Source organism: Lissotriton vulgaris, chromosome 6 (genome assembly GCF_964263255.1).
Source record: "Lissotriton vulgaris chromosome 6, aLisVul1.2, whole genome shotgun sequence".
Classification (NCBI taxonomy): Eukaryota; Metazoa; Chordata; class Amphibia; order Caudata; family Salamandridae; genus Lissotriton; species Lissotriton vulgaris.
Window position 1 is genome coordinate 1,005,885,107 of NC_141694.1, and position 19,578 is coordinate 1,005,904,684.

The window sequence follows — 19,578 nt, forward strand, 5'->3', positions numbered from 1 at the left end:
GTTTACATGAGAGGGTGCTTCTGCATGAGCAGGGCACCGCTGGAGTCTTCGGAGACTATTCTCCCAGGCTGTACGTGATACTACCAGACATATAGGTAGATGTGCATTATAACCTCGTGGTAAATGCTATCTTGAAAACGACTTCAACGAAGTATGTCCTGGTTGGTGTCAAACACCTTGGAATCATACCTCCACACCAGTAACTGGTGTGGGAGGTATGATTTCTCCCCTCAAAACCTAAGTCTACCGGTACCAACTTTCTCGAGCCTTACAGCACAAAATGGATTCTGCCAGCCACAGACACAAGTCTGCCCTCCTGCTGCTGAGCCAAGCTCAGGCAGAGGAAGGTCGGACAATAGGTATCCTGTCACAGGGAGGTGTGACCACCTCCCAGACAGGATTTAGTGTATTGGGATTGGGGGAGGGGTGGGGGGGGTTGGGGGGGTTGCACGGTCTCTGTGCCAGAAAGTCTGCACGAGGGGCACATTGGGTGTCCCTGTGCATGGTCTAGCCATTTGCTCCTGCTCTGGCGCGAAACTGGAAAAAGGACATGGGTGTAGCCACCCCTCTGTCCTGTCCCTCCCCTAGGATGGTCCCTAGAAACTGTCCAACCCTTTCCCGTGGGTATAAAATGGGTTACCTGGCTACAGGACATTAGATTTTACGTGGACAAGATTCTGCAAGAAGATACCACTACACTTCGACCGTCTGGACACGCTGGACTTCGCTGGACCTCCCTTGGGCTCGACTTAGTCTTCCCTTGCCGTCCCCAGTCTTGCCACTGTCCGTGATCCATACAGGCTCTGTGCTGCCCCTAGTAGACCTCCAAGACAATAGAAGAATCTCCCTTGGGGTGAAGGAGTCACTCCCCTCTAAACGCAGGCACTGTAACGCATCTGACCGATTTGCTGATCCTGAGCTCCTGCAGACTCCAAATGCTTCAGCAACACAGGAGGTGGGTTTCCGAAGGTCTTAGAGGTTGAGCTGCCCTCTTGCTGAGTTTGTGGCGATTATCCCTCGTGGGGACCGTATACCTGTACCCCTGTGCACCACGTTTATTTGCAGCTGCACATGCTTGTTGTCGTGCAACAATTCAGTGCATTGAGCGATTTGTAGCCCTGTTCCCAGCGCATCTTTTCTGAGAAGGACTTCGGCATCCTCGCACTCTGTGCCCTGATCGCTGGTATCCTGTGAAACCGCCTGAGGTCCCCTCGCGACTCCGGTGCCTTCGGCCTGTGGGTCCACTTGAGGGTCAACTTTGCTTTATTTGGGCTCCCCTGGTTGCTCTAGGCCTGCCCTGACTCCCCTTGCTTTATTGAGTCTCCTGGTCCTTGCTGGGCCACATCAACTCCGAATTTGGCTCTTCTATGTTGTTTACCGCTGCCAATGCTTGTTGGTGCTCCCGCCGGACACTGACCCCCTCAGCACTCCACATACTTCGTGGGACAGCTCGCCTCAGGCTCCTGGTCGTCCTAACACGTCTCCGGGTCCTCGCAGAGAAAGAGCCAAGATCACCGTCATCACATCTGAAACACCCGATATCAGTGGGCATTCGTCTACCGAGCACCTGGTCACTCCAAAGTGGCCCAGACTCTGTCCCCTCTGCTTTCAGGTTCTTCTCATCTAGAATACACGTTTGTAATCCACCAGACACTTTTCGTACTTCCAGCAGCAGCATTTCTTTGTCGACATCCATAGCGAACGATAAGGGTTTCTGGCGCCACTTCGTGCCTTTGCACACGGCACCTCTGGAATAGGTCAAATGAAAGACTTTGATTTTGACACTACAGGCGATTGATTGTGTGAGATTTTTCAGAGAGTTGAAGTCTTGAGAGGGATCATTATGTGAAAGGCACTAGAAAGCCAAAGGTACATTTGTCACATTCATCATTGGGTTGCTTGATATGGAGCTTGTTAGCCCAAGAAGAAAATGGTTACACTCTAGTTCCTTTATTAACTCCAGAGGGTCTGGTGTGTATATAGTGCCCTGTCTACTCCCCGATCTGGCTAAGGTGTGCAGGGACTTTGTGCAGCGGCCATTTTGGGCGGGCGTCTGTCCTCCACATTCTCCACAGCATGGAACATCTTTATTGGAGTCTTGTGGGGAGTGCAGCATAAGTGGAACTATCCCATCCGGTTGCAGGCATCAGTTTAAAGTAGTAGTTTAAAGAGCAGCTGATAGGTGTCAAGTGCCCGTGCCGCAGACATGCCTAAGGTGCTGGTGCGGAGACCGGAGCAGCGACTATCCCAGAGGTTTGTGAAATTGGCCAGTTGTGGAGAGGGGCTATAGGCGGACACGGGAGGCACCCGAGTCACACATGTGCTGTCGGTCATTGCAGATATGAAAGAGGGGGTGGCTTCTTAATGACGTCCAGGGGGTCAGAGCGGTCTGCTGCCTTCCACAAACTGGGCTTCATCATGGATGAGACCAACTACCGCATCAAGCTCTACACAGGGACCTACAGAGGCCTGGAAATGATGTGCCTGACCTTAAAATGGCGGCCACCTCTGCTTTAGTTTCCTCTGTAGCCTAAATGGCAGCCTCCAGCTCCTTCTCTGGATTGTTATATACCCCCTCTTCTTTTACATCTGTCCTCTAGTGGGTTCAAGTTCTTCAGCTACTTCACTATGCAACTGTAGCCTATATATATTCAAAACTGTTTTTCCTGAACGCTGAGATCAGAGCATCATGGCTGATGTCAGATGGAGCTGCTATACAGCTATAGAGGAGATGGGCCCTGGTTTCCCCCTCGACCGTTACCTACCCAGCCTGACATTGGGTACAGTTCTTCCTCGTCTCCCTGCTATGGCTCCTACCTCCCCTCTCTCCTACGAATTCTCGCAATGTTTTTTTGTTTCCTGTACCTTACTATGCTCTTGCAACTGATATATCTTCTAAAGCAACGATCCTTTGGTAAAGCGCACTGATACCTCCAGGTCTAGCCAGCGCTACCGTCGATGGAACTCTGACGATGCCCCATGGGCGGAAACCGAAACTGTTTGTACTTACCTTGGAAACCGAGTACCCTTGGCCGCTGCCCAGTGGAGCTGTCCTATGCAGCAACAGAGGAGTCTGGACCCCTTGGCCATCACCTACCCAGCCAGAAATCAGACATTGTTTTTCACGGTTCTACTTGGTTTATCTATCAGTCACACTGACTGCTTGGTTCCCCCCAATGGACTTTCCCCCTCCAACCTGCCTTGACTATCAGCATTCCCCTCCCCCGTTTTCCTTTCCCTCTCTCTGTTTTGCTATGCTCTAGTAATGCATACTACTGTGCTTTTGTGGCCTCATCATGTGTCCTTATGGGCTATTCGCTAGTAACGCATGTTGTTTCTATGTAATCACAGTGTAACTTACGTAAAATGTAACTTGCAATTCGCTGTTCCTTATGTAAAGCACTCTGATACCTCCGGGTCTAGCCAGCGCTATATAAAACTAAAATAAGGTAACTCTGGTACAAAGGCATCCACGGGTGGGGTGGCTCCTCAAACTCTTAAGTTCCAAGGGTTGTCTACGTAATCTGCTGGGAAGGGTCCTTAATCACTGATTTTCCAATCGTGACATTCCCATTGAAAATTACGGAGCACGCAGTCGTGTTCTCACACTGTGCCCGTCCTCCGTGGGTTCCCTACTCACTCACTTTGGGTGGTTCCTTGGGGTCCCAGCGATTCTACACCTTCTAGAGTAGGTCTAGTCCCGAGTCGTGGTTCTTATATCACTTATTTAGTATATGGTTTGGTCTCCCCCGGGAGACAACTGTGTATTGTGCTACTAATGTTTGATTCTTTGCAACTGTATTATTTGATTTGTGTTCTATCCTTGTGTAAAGGATACTAGAGAGCGTTATACATAATACATACATATTTTATAACTACTCTGTGCTTTCCTTTTCATTTAACCAATACTATAAGGTTGCATTCTGGTAAAACAAGGTGCTTAACATTCCTTCAAGACTTAGTCTGAAGGCTGCTCTCCATAGCTACCACTAGGATAGCTTTCAATAAAGGTTATCTTTGACCTAATCACCATAAGGGTTGTTTGGACTGATACAAGGTGCCCACTTTAATTAGTGAACAGCATATACCAGGCCAACTTCTCACATGGATCTCCACACATTTTCTTTATTTTGAGTACATCCCACTTTTTCTGAACATTTCTTTTTCCCACTGACGCCCAACTGTTAATCACCAAAAGTTATTTACATTTTTTCACTTCTGTTTTTGAACTCATGTCCAGTTATAATGTATTAGACACTAGAACACAATATTTTGCAACTTCATCTGTAAAGTTATTGCACAATGAAATCAAGTCACCTCCACTATCGTGTGCCACACTTTCCACAATGGAAATTTTGTTTGGAAATGTTAAACCTTCCAGTAAATCCAAAATGTATGGGCCATTTTTTATTCGAATGCCAGCAGACGTTATGAAACCCCATTTAGACTGCAATTGGCTAAAATCATGGACCACACCAAAACAATACTAGCTTTCTGTTTAGATTGTAAACCTCAATTCATTGTCCACGCAACATGCTCTGGTAATGGCAATCACTGCTGCTAATTTATCTGAGATTACATTATACAAGTATTATGCCTCTACAGCATATGTAAATGTGAAAACTACATGTGTTGGTCGAAGAATTCCACTATTTCCACCTTGAACAGATTGCACATAATCTATAAATTCTTGAAAAACTCCATGTCTATTTTATTGAAAGAACGTTGTCTCAGCCAACATCAGCTTTTCTGTTGTCGTTTTCATTTTAGCATCGTAACAATTACTACAATGCTTTGCACAAGCACAGATCTTGTCTAACAATTTTACATGTCAGCACAATACACTTTTCTGTATAGGCGCACTGATCTCTGGACAGAATAGGAAAACAAAAGCTGAAACAAATCCCATCACACGTTGTTTTACTGAATCATGAACTCCACTGTGCTGCCTGTAAATCTGCACCAATCACTTATAACATGCATACACTGACCCCTGAATTTTGCGTGACTCATGATTTATGACTAATTGAGCATTTGAAAGGAAAGGTTCCTCAGAAACAAGTCAATTGCGGGTTTGTATTTCTACATAATGGTAGGACAAGGCTTATTACTTAGACCAACTCTTTGTGGTTCTTTCTCAGGCCACCTAACTATAGTCTTCCAGTGGGTCCACAAATCTTCAGGTACTACAATTGAAAACACCAAATCTAAATCCTCTAAAAGCACCTTTGAGATAGTCACAATGTTTCCACTTCTGTACACCACTTTTCTGGCTCCTCTCTGAGCTTCAGGACATAATTTGCAAAAGTTCAAAAGCCACTCCTTAACCAGCATGCACATATGTTCCTCCAGACACTTCTTTTAACAGAAATTATTTTTCAGCAGCCATTTCACATTCAGAATCACTGACACTTTTTGATTTACTCTTACTGGATCTATCAGACTTGTCAGTAACTTCGGTCCATTTATCACTATATCTCGTCACATTCTTCCTTTCTCTCGTTTTATTGAGTAACCCTTCCAGAGAGTCTTGTCAAAGTTCAATCTTTTGTTTTTGCAATTGTTTGTCAGTTTTATTATAAAATTATCACACATTCTTGTTTTATTCAAATCCAAAGTTAATTCCTCAGCCAGTTTTTCAAGCATATCAAATGCATGACCACTCTTTCATTTTTCCTCACCCAAAAATGCTGATTAATCTTTATACTATTTTAAAATTCTGACACTAAAAATTCACTTTTTTTACATGATTTCAAAATTATTTTTCAGTATGAAAATAGTAATCTGCCCCACTTTCTCCTCTCTGTGTGAAGACAAAACAGAGACTTGTTAATCTCTGCTTGCACTCGTCTCTCCTCCTCCGACATCTTGTCCTTTTGCAAGATGCTCATTTTATGGGGATAGTCTCTAATTAATGAACAAACGATCTAGAAGTTCATCCTCTCTCTCAGAATCAGTCTTATTCTCTTCTTTTTCATTCTTTTTCTCATCTTCAATTTTATTTTTTGATGCTTTGTTTTCTTTTTGTCCATACCACTGACAATTGCAGGAAACAAACTCACAGTCTCTGGTACATTCTCTCGCCGCAACTTCTTCCATAAACGCAATCTCACATCCAACCAATGGTTTGCAGCTTTTCCTATCTGAACCTTCAGCATTTTTTCATGTGCTTTTTCGTACACCACTTAATCCAATGATTTAGTGCTTTGAACTGAATAGGTCTCGGTTGCGGCTGAATCTCAAACACAGCACGACTCAAATCTTAAATTCTCAGGTGTTTTTCATATCAAACGTACGATTCACAGGAACAGGTAACTTAAAAAAAAATAAGTAGTCATTTTTTGCCATTCTTTAAACCGCGCATATGCATGCATGTTTGGTCCACCAGCAAGAAAAACACTGTTCACAACATGTGATGTCATTCAATCAATACACATAAACCTTTGTCCGTCTAACAAGGCGCGGGAAGGAAATCAAACTCACCACAAAAAGGAATAGCACCATCCAGCAGTATCAATCACATCAAGATAGGTTTTCGACAAGCGGCTACCTACCCTTAGGGTATCTATTCTCGTACACAGAATAAACACCAGTACTCAGGATTAGTTTTCATTCACAGTTAGACTATTAAGTATCTCATAATCTTCAGTTTATAACCTGGCGCCACAACTTGTTTCAGCAGACAACTTTATATAACACATGAGCTCCATAAATCTGTAACCATTACAAATCAATCCAAAAACCTAAATTTTCACATAAAAAATCAGGTCTTTTCATCACAATACTTAAGGTTACACAGCTTTGCAGGTGGTAAAGCTTCTGCAGTTTATGCAACACATTACCATGGGATACAGTACCTTTACATTTTCAACACATACTTATAACACAATACCATTAACATAATGCGTAAACATAAACAAAATCACCAAATTACATCACAACCCACAAAGCCCAAATAATACTCACCTCCCGACAACTTCTACAGGCACTCAGGTAGAATTAATAGGGTCAAGACTTAGGATCAGTACTGCCTAAGTCTTCATAAGACTACGTCCAATGCTAATAAGTGAAACCACCATAAAACAACAGTTCAAGTCAAAACCATAAAGGTTTATTCAAACTTAAGATCATTACAGAAGGCAAAAAGTTGTTAGTTATATCTTGGGCAATCAGCAATCACAATAAGTCAAAATCAAATATTGCAAGATGATAAAAGTATGGTGTACCTCCACAGCAAGCAAGTAGCAAATAGCAAACATTTTTACGCAAGAGAACCAACTTAGAGTAGAGGACCAACTCGGAATCTGCCTCCAAAAAGTTCGGCAAAAGTTCTAGGCATGAAGTAAGTAAACAGACTAGTTCAGAATCTCCTCAGCTTGAAAGTCAGGAAAAGTCTGGGGCATTGGGTTTTAGTCACAAAAGGCTACACACTCAGTATGATGAGATATCAAATAAGATGCATCTAGTAAACACCTACTTTGCTGTATATTATTAAAGAGGTGAGCATAGGATATTAGGGAAACAACATAACATTTATAAAATACAGAAATATAATAGACAATCAAGCTAATGAATGCCCTCGAGAAAAGACATGAGCAAAGGAATTTGAATGTTAAAAAAACAGATAAAGCATGGCTTCCTTGTGCGGAAGGCACATTAATACAACTGTTTTTTTTACATAGTAAACAACACCACAAACAAGGCTTCCATTTTGCTACGTGTCTGAAACGGAAAAACACAGACACACATGAATTAACTTTCTTTCAGCTAATGTGTAACTATGTCAATGCAAGGTGGTTAAGTCCTAGTCAGGCTAACTTAAACATATCCAAAATAAGCACTGTTTTCGTAATAGTAAAAACCGCTTGTAATAGTGTCATCAGCATGTCAAATCTTGAGGTTTCTCACTACGCTGTATGCCGGGTGCACTAGCTGGTGCAAATCAGTATGACAAGTGACAAACCAGAATCTTTATTTAGGAAATAAAGGGATTTTACCATGTGACAATATTTAGGATGTCAGTCAGCAAATATTATCATCCACGGCTCCCTGGGCTACCCATGGTCAACAACATGACCAAGGCAACAAATTAGCGTAGGCGTCGCCATGTCCTACTGTGCATATCAATGCAAAAGGTAGGAGCGTAGTTCCCAGCCAGAACTAGAATAAGATCCAGAGTGATGCAGCCAATGTAGGTGAAGTGGAGCGAAGGGTGACAGCGGATAAGTATGGGGGATGAACATAAACCAAAGAACAAAAATGCCTTTACTTAGCATTCAGGCAGTTCAGGGACTACGAAGCAATACATCTTAGCCCCCCCCCAAGAAAAACAGACTCACATATTATGGCAACACTTCTTTATGACGGGCAATTCAGGATTGTGGATAATGGGAGATCTCTACCAGGTGGCAAACCTATAGGGGACCCCTTTTAAAAAGGAAAAAAAAACAACGTACATGTCTTAATTGACGTGACTGATGTTAATGCCACTCTATTTCATAACACATCAAATCAATAACTTGCAGGCAAAAATATAACAGTTTCTCTATTCGAAAAAGGGTGAAGTATTTAACAAACAGCTTACTTTGTCCCTTGATCCCAAGGTTATATCTGGCAACTAACATGTTACCAGTGTCAACTAGTGGTCATAAGTTATAATAACAATCAAAATCTTTTCATTGTTGTTGTGTTTCCAATACAAGCCCTAACAGTTCCATGGTGCAACATGATCAGAGTAGATGCAAATATTCGAGCAAATCATGCCAAATAAACAGCGGATAAGCCCATTCATTCTATTCACATATTAACTGGCAACACCACTCTTTATCTTACTTAAGTGACTTATCTGTTATTCTCTCTAGTCAAAAATGTCAACATTTCCATTGGGTCCTTTCTAATTTGCAAAGCCATCCAATGTATTCAGCCCGCAAGTAAATGTAAGCCAACTCAGGATCCATGTTGGAATCTTCCCAGGAACCGCCCATACACTCGCAGTCCAGGATTAATGACCAAACTAGTCAGGAAAAAGTATAAAAGTACAACTGCTATGAGTAATGGCATTGTAGTGCAGATGTTAGTTTCAAGCCGTGTATTTTTCCTCTCCAAGATGTTTCAGTTTGTGATAGTGGGTGTAATCATTATAAATTTCTTTAAATAGCTCTCTGACACCGATCTCCGAGGAAGAATTAAGGAACCGAATATCAGGCTCAATACAAATGTCCAAAATATTGTAAATTCCTTCTGATAGGTGCTTCTTTACTTCTGGGTGCAGGGTGACCTATAGGAAGCAAGGAGGAAAGAATCATGTTAACATGAACATTCAAATGGAAACAACAGCATCCTTTCCACACTAAATTTTCAAGAGGTGCCCAAGGATGTTACTTACCCTTTACTAACACCTTTTGTTGGATTCTCTATCTAACCACAAATTCCTCACCTCTACAATATATCACCAAGCACCATATGATACTCCTTAGCTCACGTATCAATTTTTAAAGTAACATAGGTATGTAGCGTGTTTCCACAAATTCAAAAATAAATAATACGCAAGAAATTATTCTTCCTTCTTCTTTGTTGGTCACTTAAATGTGTGCAAATCTTCCCAGATAATTCTCTACAGCCAACACGTGATTCGTCGCACTCGGGAGGTCGTCCCGCGACTTTCTCAGGGCTATTTCCTGTGTACGGGCTGATTTCTCTATGTGGTGATAATTTCAAACCATATTGGGTTTCTGGTTCGGTAGCGTCACGGCATCTGATTTACGAGGTGGGGTCACAGAGGATACTCTCAAGATATGAGCAAGCTCTGAGAGGAGATTCTAACTCGAAGAAATAGGAACCGGAGAAATCCTTTTTGGAATTGTGACGCTACCGAACCAGAATGCCAATGTGGTTTGGAATTATCACCACATAGAAAAATCAGCCCTTATACAGGAAATAGTCTTGAGAAAGTCGTGGGACGACCTCCCGAGTGCAATGAAACACGTGTTAGCTGTAGAGAATTATCTGGGTAGACTTGCACACATTAGAGGGACCAACAAAGAAGAAGGAAGAATAATTTATTGCGTATTATTTATGTTTGAATTTGTGGAAACACGAAACATACCTCTGTTACTTTGAAAATTGATACGTGTGCGAAGGAGTGTCATATGTTCTAGAAGGCTAAGACCTGTCCTGGGGAGTAGGGTGGTTCTCCTCACCTTTTAGCACCGTTAAATATTGTGTTCTTCCAAAATATTTTGTGCAAGTATTCTATGAGGTGCCTTATTACCTAAATTTAATACCACTGTCCGGATTTATCCTATCCCCAAGCGCCAGATTAGATCTGGAAGCTTTTTCTGACACTATGAGCAACATGGGATAAAAGCTTGGAGCTTTAACTGCTGAAGGTTCTAAAAGGATTTGTTGAGACAGAAAAAGAATGTGACTTTAAAGATGTAAACAAAAAATATCTTGTGCGTGTATGGAAAACGAGTTCTGACTGTCACACATTTGATGATCTTCAGTACAGTGAGTTTAAGAGATCAGTACCACTAAGTGGCCTTCCTACAACATCATATTCTGTGCATGGACACATCAAAAGAGTGTCCTACATGATCAGATGTGTAAAGGTTTTGGATCATGCATATGTAGAGAAAGATACATGTGAATTTGGTTGGGAAGATATTGATGGGGTGCTAAAACCTACGAAATTTCTAAAGCCTCTACCCACAGAACTTACACATACATGTACTTGCAAAACCTGTGCTACGAAAATATGTCCCTGTCAATATGACCTTCTCAAATGCTCAACATTCTGCAAATGTACTATGAGCGATTGCCGAAACAAATAAAGCGAACTATGAAAATGTGTCTAAAACAGGAGTGATAAATGTTTTTTTCCTCTTCATATTCAGATCATAAACATAGTTTGGTGTATACCTAAAAGGATTAAAAACCATTTTTATTTGTTTCACTTCTATATATATGTCTTTTTTGCCTCTATTTTAGCCATCATTTTGGAAAATGATGGGAGGGCTGCTCTGAGGAACTATATATGTCCCTTTAAGACTACCTGACCCCAAAAGCTGTTTTGACCCTAAAATGAAGTATAAAGGTCTCATGGTTCCTGAAATATTACATCACTGCAACACCGCTGCAATTTTTTAAAATATCGTCCAGAAAAATTCAGCCCAGATCAGCAATGTCTACCCAAGCTAGATTACTCCTCTAATGATCCAAAAACGCAGGTCAAAAATGAAAATCTCTGGACAACATTTTTTTTTACGGAGGTATATCAAGGGACCAGGACTATGTCCATCATGGCTTTGATAAAAGGGAGCCTCTGCGAAGGAGCCAAGTGTGACCCCCACCAATGTCAGGAAGTTTTCCGTCATTTGGACCTGGCCTATAACAGACTGTGGCAAGCAGGCCTTCAACATTCAGTCATCAGGTAGGAGAAGACAGTTACACTTGACACCCAAAGGCATGCTGAGACCACTGCCATTGCCTTTGTAAACACCCAAGGGGCACTGGTGAGGTCTAAAGGAAATATAGCCAACTGAAAATGCTTGTGGTCCACATTGAACAGCAAGTAGCACCTGTGAGCATGAAAGATGGGAACATAGAAATAGGTTTCCTGCAGGCCCAGCGCTACCATCTAGTCTCCGGGACCTAGAGCGGACACAATTTGAGTCATTGAATCTGTCCTTCCACATGAAAAAATTGAGAGGTCAAAGATCTAAAACAGGATTAGGGTTCCACACCCCATTTTGGCATAGGTAAATATTGGGAGTAACGTCCAGTTCCATTTTCCAAGGCTGGGACTCTCTCTATGGCTTCTATCGCCAAAAGGGCATGAACTTCCTGCAGCAAAATAGAAAAGTGGACCTCCAAAAGTTGCACCGATGTAGTTCGAAGAGGCAACGGGTCACAATGGAATGCCACATCGTAGCACCATTAAACTAGATATATTGCCCACCTATCGGTTGTTATAGCCTCCCACGTGGGGATAAAATGACTGATCCAGACTCTCATTAGGTGGTAGTGCGCTACAAAGGGCAAACTAAAGTGGCTTGGAGGCTGCTCTGAAGGGGCAGAGGACTGGGAATTTCGCTGCCCCTGAGGGCCTGGATGCTACCTGTTAGATACCCTACCCAGACAAGACTGGGTGCCTGCTGTTGGGATGGTAGCTTATATGTGAGGCCCCTTATATGTGAGGCCCCTGCTGATTCCTCGAAAGAGGCAAAACTGTTGAGGCTACTGTCTTACAAGTAAAGAGAGTGCTTTGATCTTTCTTTTCATTCATCACTACTTTCATGGTCCATTGCTGCAACATTCAATGTATTTCCGGTACACCATGCAGCTTACTTGCAATAAAGCTGCAGACTGAGAGCCACATCCAGTTCAGGCCCCTGGGAAGAGGTGAGACATTAGTAGCAGTTTACAATATCTGTGAAGCTTGTTCACAGTTACTCCTATGCAGAAGCTGTTCCCTTTCTGCGGATGCAGAGCCAAACTTCAGTCTGAAGGCCACAGGCAGTGGTTGCCGGGTGGAGTAGAAACAGTAGTTAAGCTTGAATGTCTTCTAGACAAACTCCTGGATAGCTTCCCACAGTATATGCAGAGTAGTAGTCATGCACAGGGCTTGAGAAAGGTTATAGTAGCCCTTTGGGGAGGAATCCCAGAGCAAGTCTTGCATGAGATGCTCTTTGAGGATACTTAAGGAAGAGTGACAATCCCTAGATCTGTGTTAACAAAGCTGATATCAGTCCATGTTGGGCACCACATAAGAGCATGCATTTAGTGCAGGTGATTTGGCACATGCTGGACAGCCTCTCTTCAGCAACATCTACCCTCCTTCGTCAACAAGTATCTGACTGTGCAGGGACCTGCTCAGTCTGGCCCAAGCTGTTTGGCCTGGGACGACTCCTGGTGGCCGACCGCACGGGGAACCGCTCCAACACCCACCGACCACGTACGCAACCTAGGGGTCATCCTCAACTCCACCCTCTCCATAACTAAACAGGTCAACGCCGTCTCCTCCTCCTGCTTCAACACCCTCCGCATGCTCCGTAGGATATACAAGTGGATCCCTACTGAAACGAGAAGAACAGTCACCCAGGCCCTTGTCAGCAGTAGGTTGGACTATGGAAACGCCCTCTACGCAGGAGCCTCGGCCAAACTCATGAGACGGCTCCAACGCATCCAGAACGCCTCTGCACGCCTGATCCTCGACATCCCTCACCGCAGCCACATTACACCACACCTGAGACCTGCACTGGCTCCCGGTCAACAAGAGGATAACCTTCAAGCTCCTCACCCACGCACACAAGGTACTCCACAACACCGGACCAACGTACCTCAACAGACGACTCAGCTTCTACACCCCCACCCGCCAGCTCCGCTCCGCCGACCTCGAATACACTTTTTTCTTTGCTGCTCTTCAAACCTATGCGTGCATAGATCTCTTCTTGACATCCCCACGCATCACGCAGTAGGCTAGGAAAGGGGTGGCGGCCCTCCTGGATCACTCTCTGATTATCCTTGTGTTGCAGCTATCTGGGGAACACACTCGTCAGAGGACATGGAGGCTAACTCACAAAGTGCTCACATATGTCAAATATTAAAGAGATCAAAGAGCCCATACAAACTTACTTAGGGATTAACGATGACGGCTCTGTCTCGGCTCCTCTGCTCTGGGACACGGTTATAGGGGGCCATTTTTTGCCATAGCAGCCAGACTGAACAAAGAAAGGAGAGATAAAAGAGAACTCCTGGAAACACAAATTAAGAAACTAGAAGGGCTGCATTGATGCACGGGATCGGTCCAAACAAGACGCCAGCTTACTAGTTAGCGAAAGCAACTGAAAGCCCAGGACTATGACCGGGCTGAGTATACCCTCCTACCCACTAAACAGCGCTACTATGAAGGGGGGAATAAGGCAGGGAAGCTATTGGCACATCAGCTGCCAGCCCAGATAAACATGTGCCACATCGCACAGATCACAAGCTCTCAAGGGGATATCCTTTGAACAGACAGTGCCATTGCTGCTGAATCGGAGGAATTCTATACCACTCTCTATATGGCTGACACCCTAGACCCAGTGGCAGCCGAGGCATATGTGACTCAGGCACAGTGGCATCCTTACCGACCTCAATAGCAAAGAAACTAGACGAGGATATCCGCCCAGAGGATGTCCTCCAAGCTATGCAAGGGCTCCCCTCAGGCAAAACACACGGGAAGGTGTATTTAAAGCGGATTTCTACAAAGGCTTCGCCCTCAGTCTCACTCCACTACTTACCCGTATTTTTAATCTGTTGACCTGAAAATATTCACTAGCATCGTGGCTGCTCGCCTGGCCCCATACATGCAAGGTCTGGTAAACGCAGACCAGTCCGTCTTCATACCGGCACGTATGTGCCACTTTTGAGATAAGTTCCAAGGCATCCGATTACCCGCCCTGCTCCTGTCGGTGGACGCCAAGAATGCTTTTGATAGAGCCCACTAGCCATATCTGCAGCTGGTTCTGGCTAGATTTGGTTTCGGCAAATGGTTCTTGAGGTGAGTGGACTGTATATACAGCAATCCAGAAGCACGCACGAAGGTGAACTGGGTTGCCTTCCGACCCTTCCAGATCCCGAAAGGTACCCCCCAGGAGGTTCCGTTATCGCAGTTATTTGCTCTCTATACGAAGCACTTTGCGGAACACATTTGCCAACACCCCACAATAGCGGGGATCCGGATGGGAGACAGTGAGCACAGAATATCACTCTATGCGGATGACGTAATGCTCTTCCTGACGCAGCTGTTCGCCTCTCTAACTCCGCTCCTCCAGGAGGTGGAAGAATGTAACCAAGTCTCTGGCTTTAAAATTAACACCCACAAGACGCAGGCTCTCAGCTTAACTATACCCAAAGCCAACCAAACACAGCTGGCGACAAAGTTACTATTTCTATGGGCATCAGACGGTATCTCTTATCTAGGATTACAGATGATCCCTATGGTTGAAAAAACAGTCCATGTGAACTACGCAAAACCTTTTGTTTGCAACCCGAGGGGAACTTCTGACCTGGAAGAGACGTATGATGACTTGGCTGGGTAGACTAGCTACCATTAAAATGACTCTATTGCCCTGCATCCTATATGTGATACAGACCCTTCGCCACTGATGCTGACCAAGCAGCAGCATCTCATTAAGGATTTTATCTGGGGAGGAAGGAGCGGATATGGCAGCATCACCAAACATAGCTGAAACAGGCAGACGATGGGCTGGGCGTCCCACATCTAGACCGCTACTTTTAGGTTGCCCAATTGCGTTATATTATCGAATGGTACAGATCAGAATAGGAGAAACGCTGCTATTTTATTGATCGTGCAATCGCGGGCATACACGTCTGGAAGGTACCTTGGCTACCCAAACAGCACAACCCAATCGGGGTTTATCTCTCCCCAGTCCTGAGGACCACCCTCAATGCATGGGACAAGTTGCAGGAGCTCTATGGCCTCTCAACTTCCACATCACCACTGACCCCCTTCATTGACACCCGGAGTTCCCCCCCAGCCAGGGATGGAAATAACTACAACAAAGGGCAGGAGGCTAACTGCAAGAGAATCAGCGATCTCTCAGAAGAGAAGAGAGTAATGGAATTCTCCCAACTGCTCACTGACTTCGGAACTCCCAGGGCTGCACACTGGCAGGATCTTGACCTGCCACACTGGGTTACTCAAGCACATATACGACCCAATGTAGGCCTCCCCTTAACCAAGTTTGAAAAATGGTACATAACCCGCAGCTCCGACAATCGCCTGCTCTCAGACATTTATTCCTTCCTGATTACATCTAACAATAGTACTAAGTCCCAGTGCAGCATCAATGGGAGTCCCAGATAGATTGCGAATTCTCCCCCCAGGAGTGGCATGACATCATCCATAGGGCCAGAACTTTCTCCTGTGGAACCGCCGGGAAAGAAATGTTCCTCAAGATAGCGCATTATTGGTATTACACCTCAGCCAGAGTAGCAGAGTGGAAACCTGAAGGGAACAACCTTTGTTGGCGCCACTGTGGACAGATAGGCACTCTCACACACGTGTTATGGCACTGCTTGAAGATGCAAACCTTCTGGTAGTCAATACTGCTGGACATCAACACCATTTACAACACGGATATCCCGAGATTCCCCAACTACACTATACTGGGGCTTCCCAGCCTATTGACCTATCCCCTCAAGTCGTTTTGAGGAAGAGCAATCACCCTAGTGCTGCCTAACATGTGTTGCTTTCTACATGAGGAACGGATGGGACTCTAACGATTAGAGTGGCTACTTAGACTGTGGGAGGGGGTGGCATGGAGAAAATCACAGCAAGCCTCACACACAAACTTGCCCGCTTTGACAAGGGATTAGTTACTTACCTGTAATCCTAGTTCTCTTCCAGGGGTATACTCACGAAAGTCATAATCTATGATTAATTCCGCCTATGTGCTGGATCCCGGAGCATAAAGAAAAAACATATATATACATATATATGTATATGTGAAAACATATATATGCAGCCTAAAATGTTTCCAACATGGCAAAAATGCTGAAATTACCTAGGTTTGCATTGTAGAAACCATACCTTCCCAACTCATAAGGAAAAGAAGGAGCAGTAAACATTTGTCATACAAACAATGCTCTATTGCCATAGAAAAAACTTGTAATTGCAGGCATTTGCCGGTAGGCTTTAGCAGAGTACTAAGAAACCAAGAAAACTGGCACCTTGCCTTTAAGGCATTAGAGTAGGGGTACCGTGCCTTTAAGACCTGCAGGAGGCCCCTTGCTCCCATGATGCACCACAGGTGACAGTTGGGTCAGTTCTTTTTGGAGGTGCATATGCACCTGTGCAGATCCGTGATCATTAAACAAAACACTTCCAATTAATGCTCGTCCGGGGAGGGGGGTGGGTCGCTGATGACTTTGATGAGTATACCCCTGGATGAGAACTAGGATTACAGGTAAGTAATTAATCCTTCTCATCCAGGGGGTACTTATCAATAGTCATAATCTATGAATAGAGTAGCAAGCCCATACCCAAAGTCTTGCGGACGAGCAACAAAGTACACATACCATGAATCAATATCCCATTTAAAATGCATTTATGCAAATAAATACCTCAAAGAGGCCTGTCCCACAAGGGCATCAGCCTGTGCATTTGAATCTAGGCAGTAATGGCGGGTAAAGGTATGTACTGAGCGCCATGCAGCCGCCTTTCAAATCTCAGATATCGGAATGTTGAGAAGGAGAGCTGTGGTAGAAGCTTTCCCTTTAGTGGAATGTGCACGTGGTCTGCCCTGCAAAGCCTTGTTAGCTAATTGGTAAGACAGAGATACAGGAGACAATCCATCTAGAAATAGACCTTTTTGAAGCAGCCAGACCGGTATTAGTTGAACCATAGTTGACAAAGAGCCGGTCAGATTTCCTAAGTGGAAGAGTCTTAGCATGGTAAAATTTTAAAACCCTCCGGAGATCCAGGGAGTGTAAAGATCTCTCCGGGGGAGAGGTTGGCTGAGGGAAGAATGTAGGTAGTGTGATGGTCTGATTGATGTGGGAATCAGAGACCACCTTGGGCAGAAAGCTCGGGTGAGTTCGCAACACCAATATTGGCATGAAAAACAGTATAAGGCTCCTTGCAGCACAGGGCCTGAATCTCACTCACCCTGCGGGCTGAGGTGATGGCTACCAAGAAAGCAGCTTTCCAGGTCAAGTGCTGCAAAGATGCCTTATGAATCGGCTCGAAAGGAGCACCCATCAATTTGGTAAGGACGATGTTAAGCTCCCAGGGAGGAGAGGGGGACCTCACTGGTGGAAACACTTTCTTAAGCCCCTCTAGGAAATCTTTGACCACAGGCATTTGGAAGATTGAGGTCTGGGTAGGAGACTTTCTGTAAGCTTTGATAGCAGCTAAGTGAACCCTGATGGAGGGGTACTTCAGGCCTGACCTAGCCAAGTGTAGTAAGTATGGAAGAATCACCTGCTCCTGACCTTGAGTCGGATCAAGAGCATTGTCCTTACACCAAAGGTAAAACCTCTTCCACTTGAAAGCATAAGACTTTCTGGTGGAGGGCCTCTTCGCTTCTCTAAGAATGTCCATACAGTCAGCTGAAAGGTCCCTGCTGGGGGTATCTGGACGCGAAGACGGGGCATTTCGTGTTTGCCGCGCCAGTGAACAGATCGATGTCTGGCACTCCCCATTGCCGAAAGATTTCCCGAGCGACGTCTTCGTTGAGCACCTAGTCGTGCGCTTCTACGAAGTCGCTGCTGAGGCCGTCTGCCTGAAAATTCAGGGTTCCTGGAAGGTGGACTGCGACTATTGAGAGGCCCCTCGCCAGTAGCCACTGCCAAATGGATTGGGCTTCCAGAGACAGAACTCGTGATCTGGTGCCCCCTTGCTTGTTCAGATAGAACATCGTTGTTGTGTTGTCTGTCTGAACTTGAATGTGGTGGGATTGAAGAGACGGATACAGGGACTTGAGCGCCAGATGAACCGCCCGTAGCTCCAAGAAGTTGATGTGATAACTTCTTTCTGTCTCGGACCAGAGACCTTGTACCTGAAGCTGGCCCATATGAGCTCCCCAACCAGGCATTGAGGTATCTGTGACCACTGTCTGAGTTGGAGGCGTCTCTCAACAGGTGAGAGCGTTTCATCCACCATCTGATGGAGTCCCTGGCAACCTGGTGGAGAGAGACACGATCTTCCCAGTGACCTGACGTCTGAGACCATTTATCTTCGAGTGCCTGCTGAAGAGACTGTATGCGAAGGCGCGCATTGGGCACAATGTAGATGCACGAAGCCATCGATCTGGCTGTGAAATTTGCGGTTTCGAGGAGGGTGCGGCACTTGAGAAGCATTGATGACAACCTCTCCTCCAAAGGACACACGCTTGCCCCTGCCGAGTCCAGGGAGGCGCCCAGATAATGTATACGTTGGGTGGGGTTGAGGACCGACTTCTTGTAGCTGACTTGCAACACCAAGAAATGCAGCAGGTTGAGGCAGTATGAGAGATGGCTCTGAAGTAGAACAGGTGTGGAGCTTTTCAGGAGCCAGTTGTCTAGGTATGGATAGACTAATATCTTTCGCCTGCGGAGGAAGGCAGCCACCACCGCCATGCACTTGGAGAATGTCCGAGGGGCTGATTTGAGGCTGAACGGAAGCACTCGATACTGGTAGTGGTGACGAGAGACCTGAAACTTGAGAAATTTGCGATGTTTCACTGAGATAGGTATGTGAAAGTAGGCGTCCTGCAGGTCGATGGCACACATCCAGTCTCCCTGGTGAAGGTGCGGGAAGATCTGATGCAGGGCTAGCATACGAAATTTCTCCTTCTTGATAAACCTGTTCAGCAGGCGCAGGAAGAGGATAGGTCTGTACTCTCTGGCTACTCCCCGCTTTTGGACTAGGAAGTAACGAGAGTATACCCCTTGATTTATTTGGGGAGGTGGAACCTCCTCTATGGCCCTCTTGGAGAGAAGGATAGATACTTTGTCTTGTAACAGCCGGCTTTGAAGATGAGGAAGGTGCTTCAATTGCGGGGGCACGTGTGGAGGAGACTTGAACCTCAG

At 45.0% G+C, this 19,578-nt stretch overlaps 1 protein-coding gene across 1 annotated transcript in view; it reads right to left on the reverse strand.

Annotated features, from left to right (window-relative positions):
• Positions 1-7,089: 7,089 nt before the first annotated feature.
• The window catches only part of URB2 (URB2 ribosome biogenesis homolog), a 966,667-nt gene continuing 954,178 nt past the window's right edge, over positions 7,090-19,578 (reverse strand). The window contains exon 10 of the mRNA XM_086927065.1: positions 7,090-9,277. Within this exon, the coding sequence (XP_086783191.1) occupies positions 9,080-9,277 (198 nt within the window). The 3' untranslated portion in view covers positions 7,090-9,079. The remainder of the gene's footprint in view (positions 9,278-19,578) is intronic.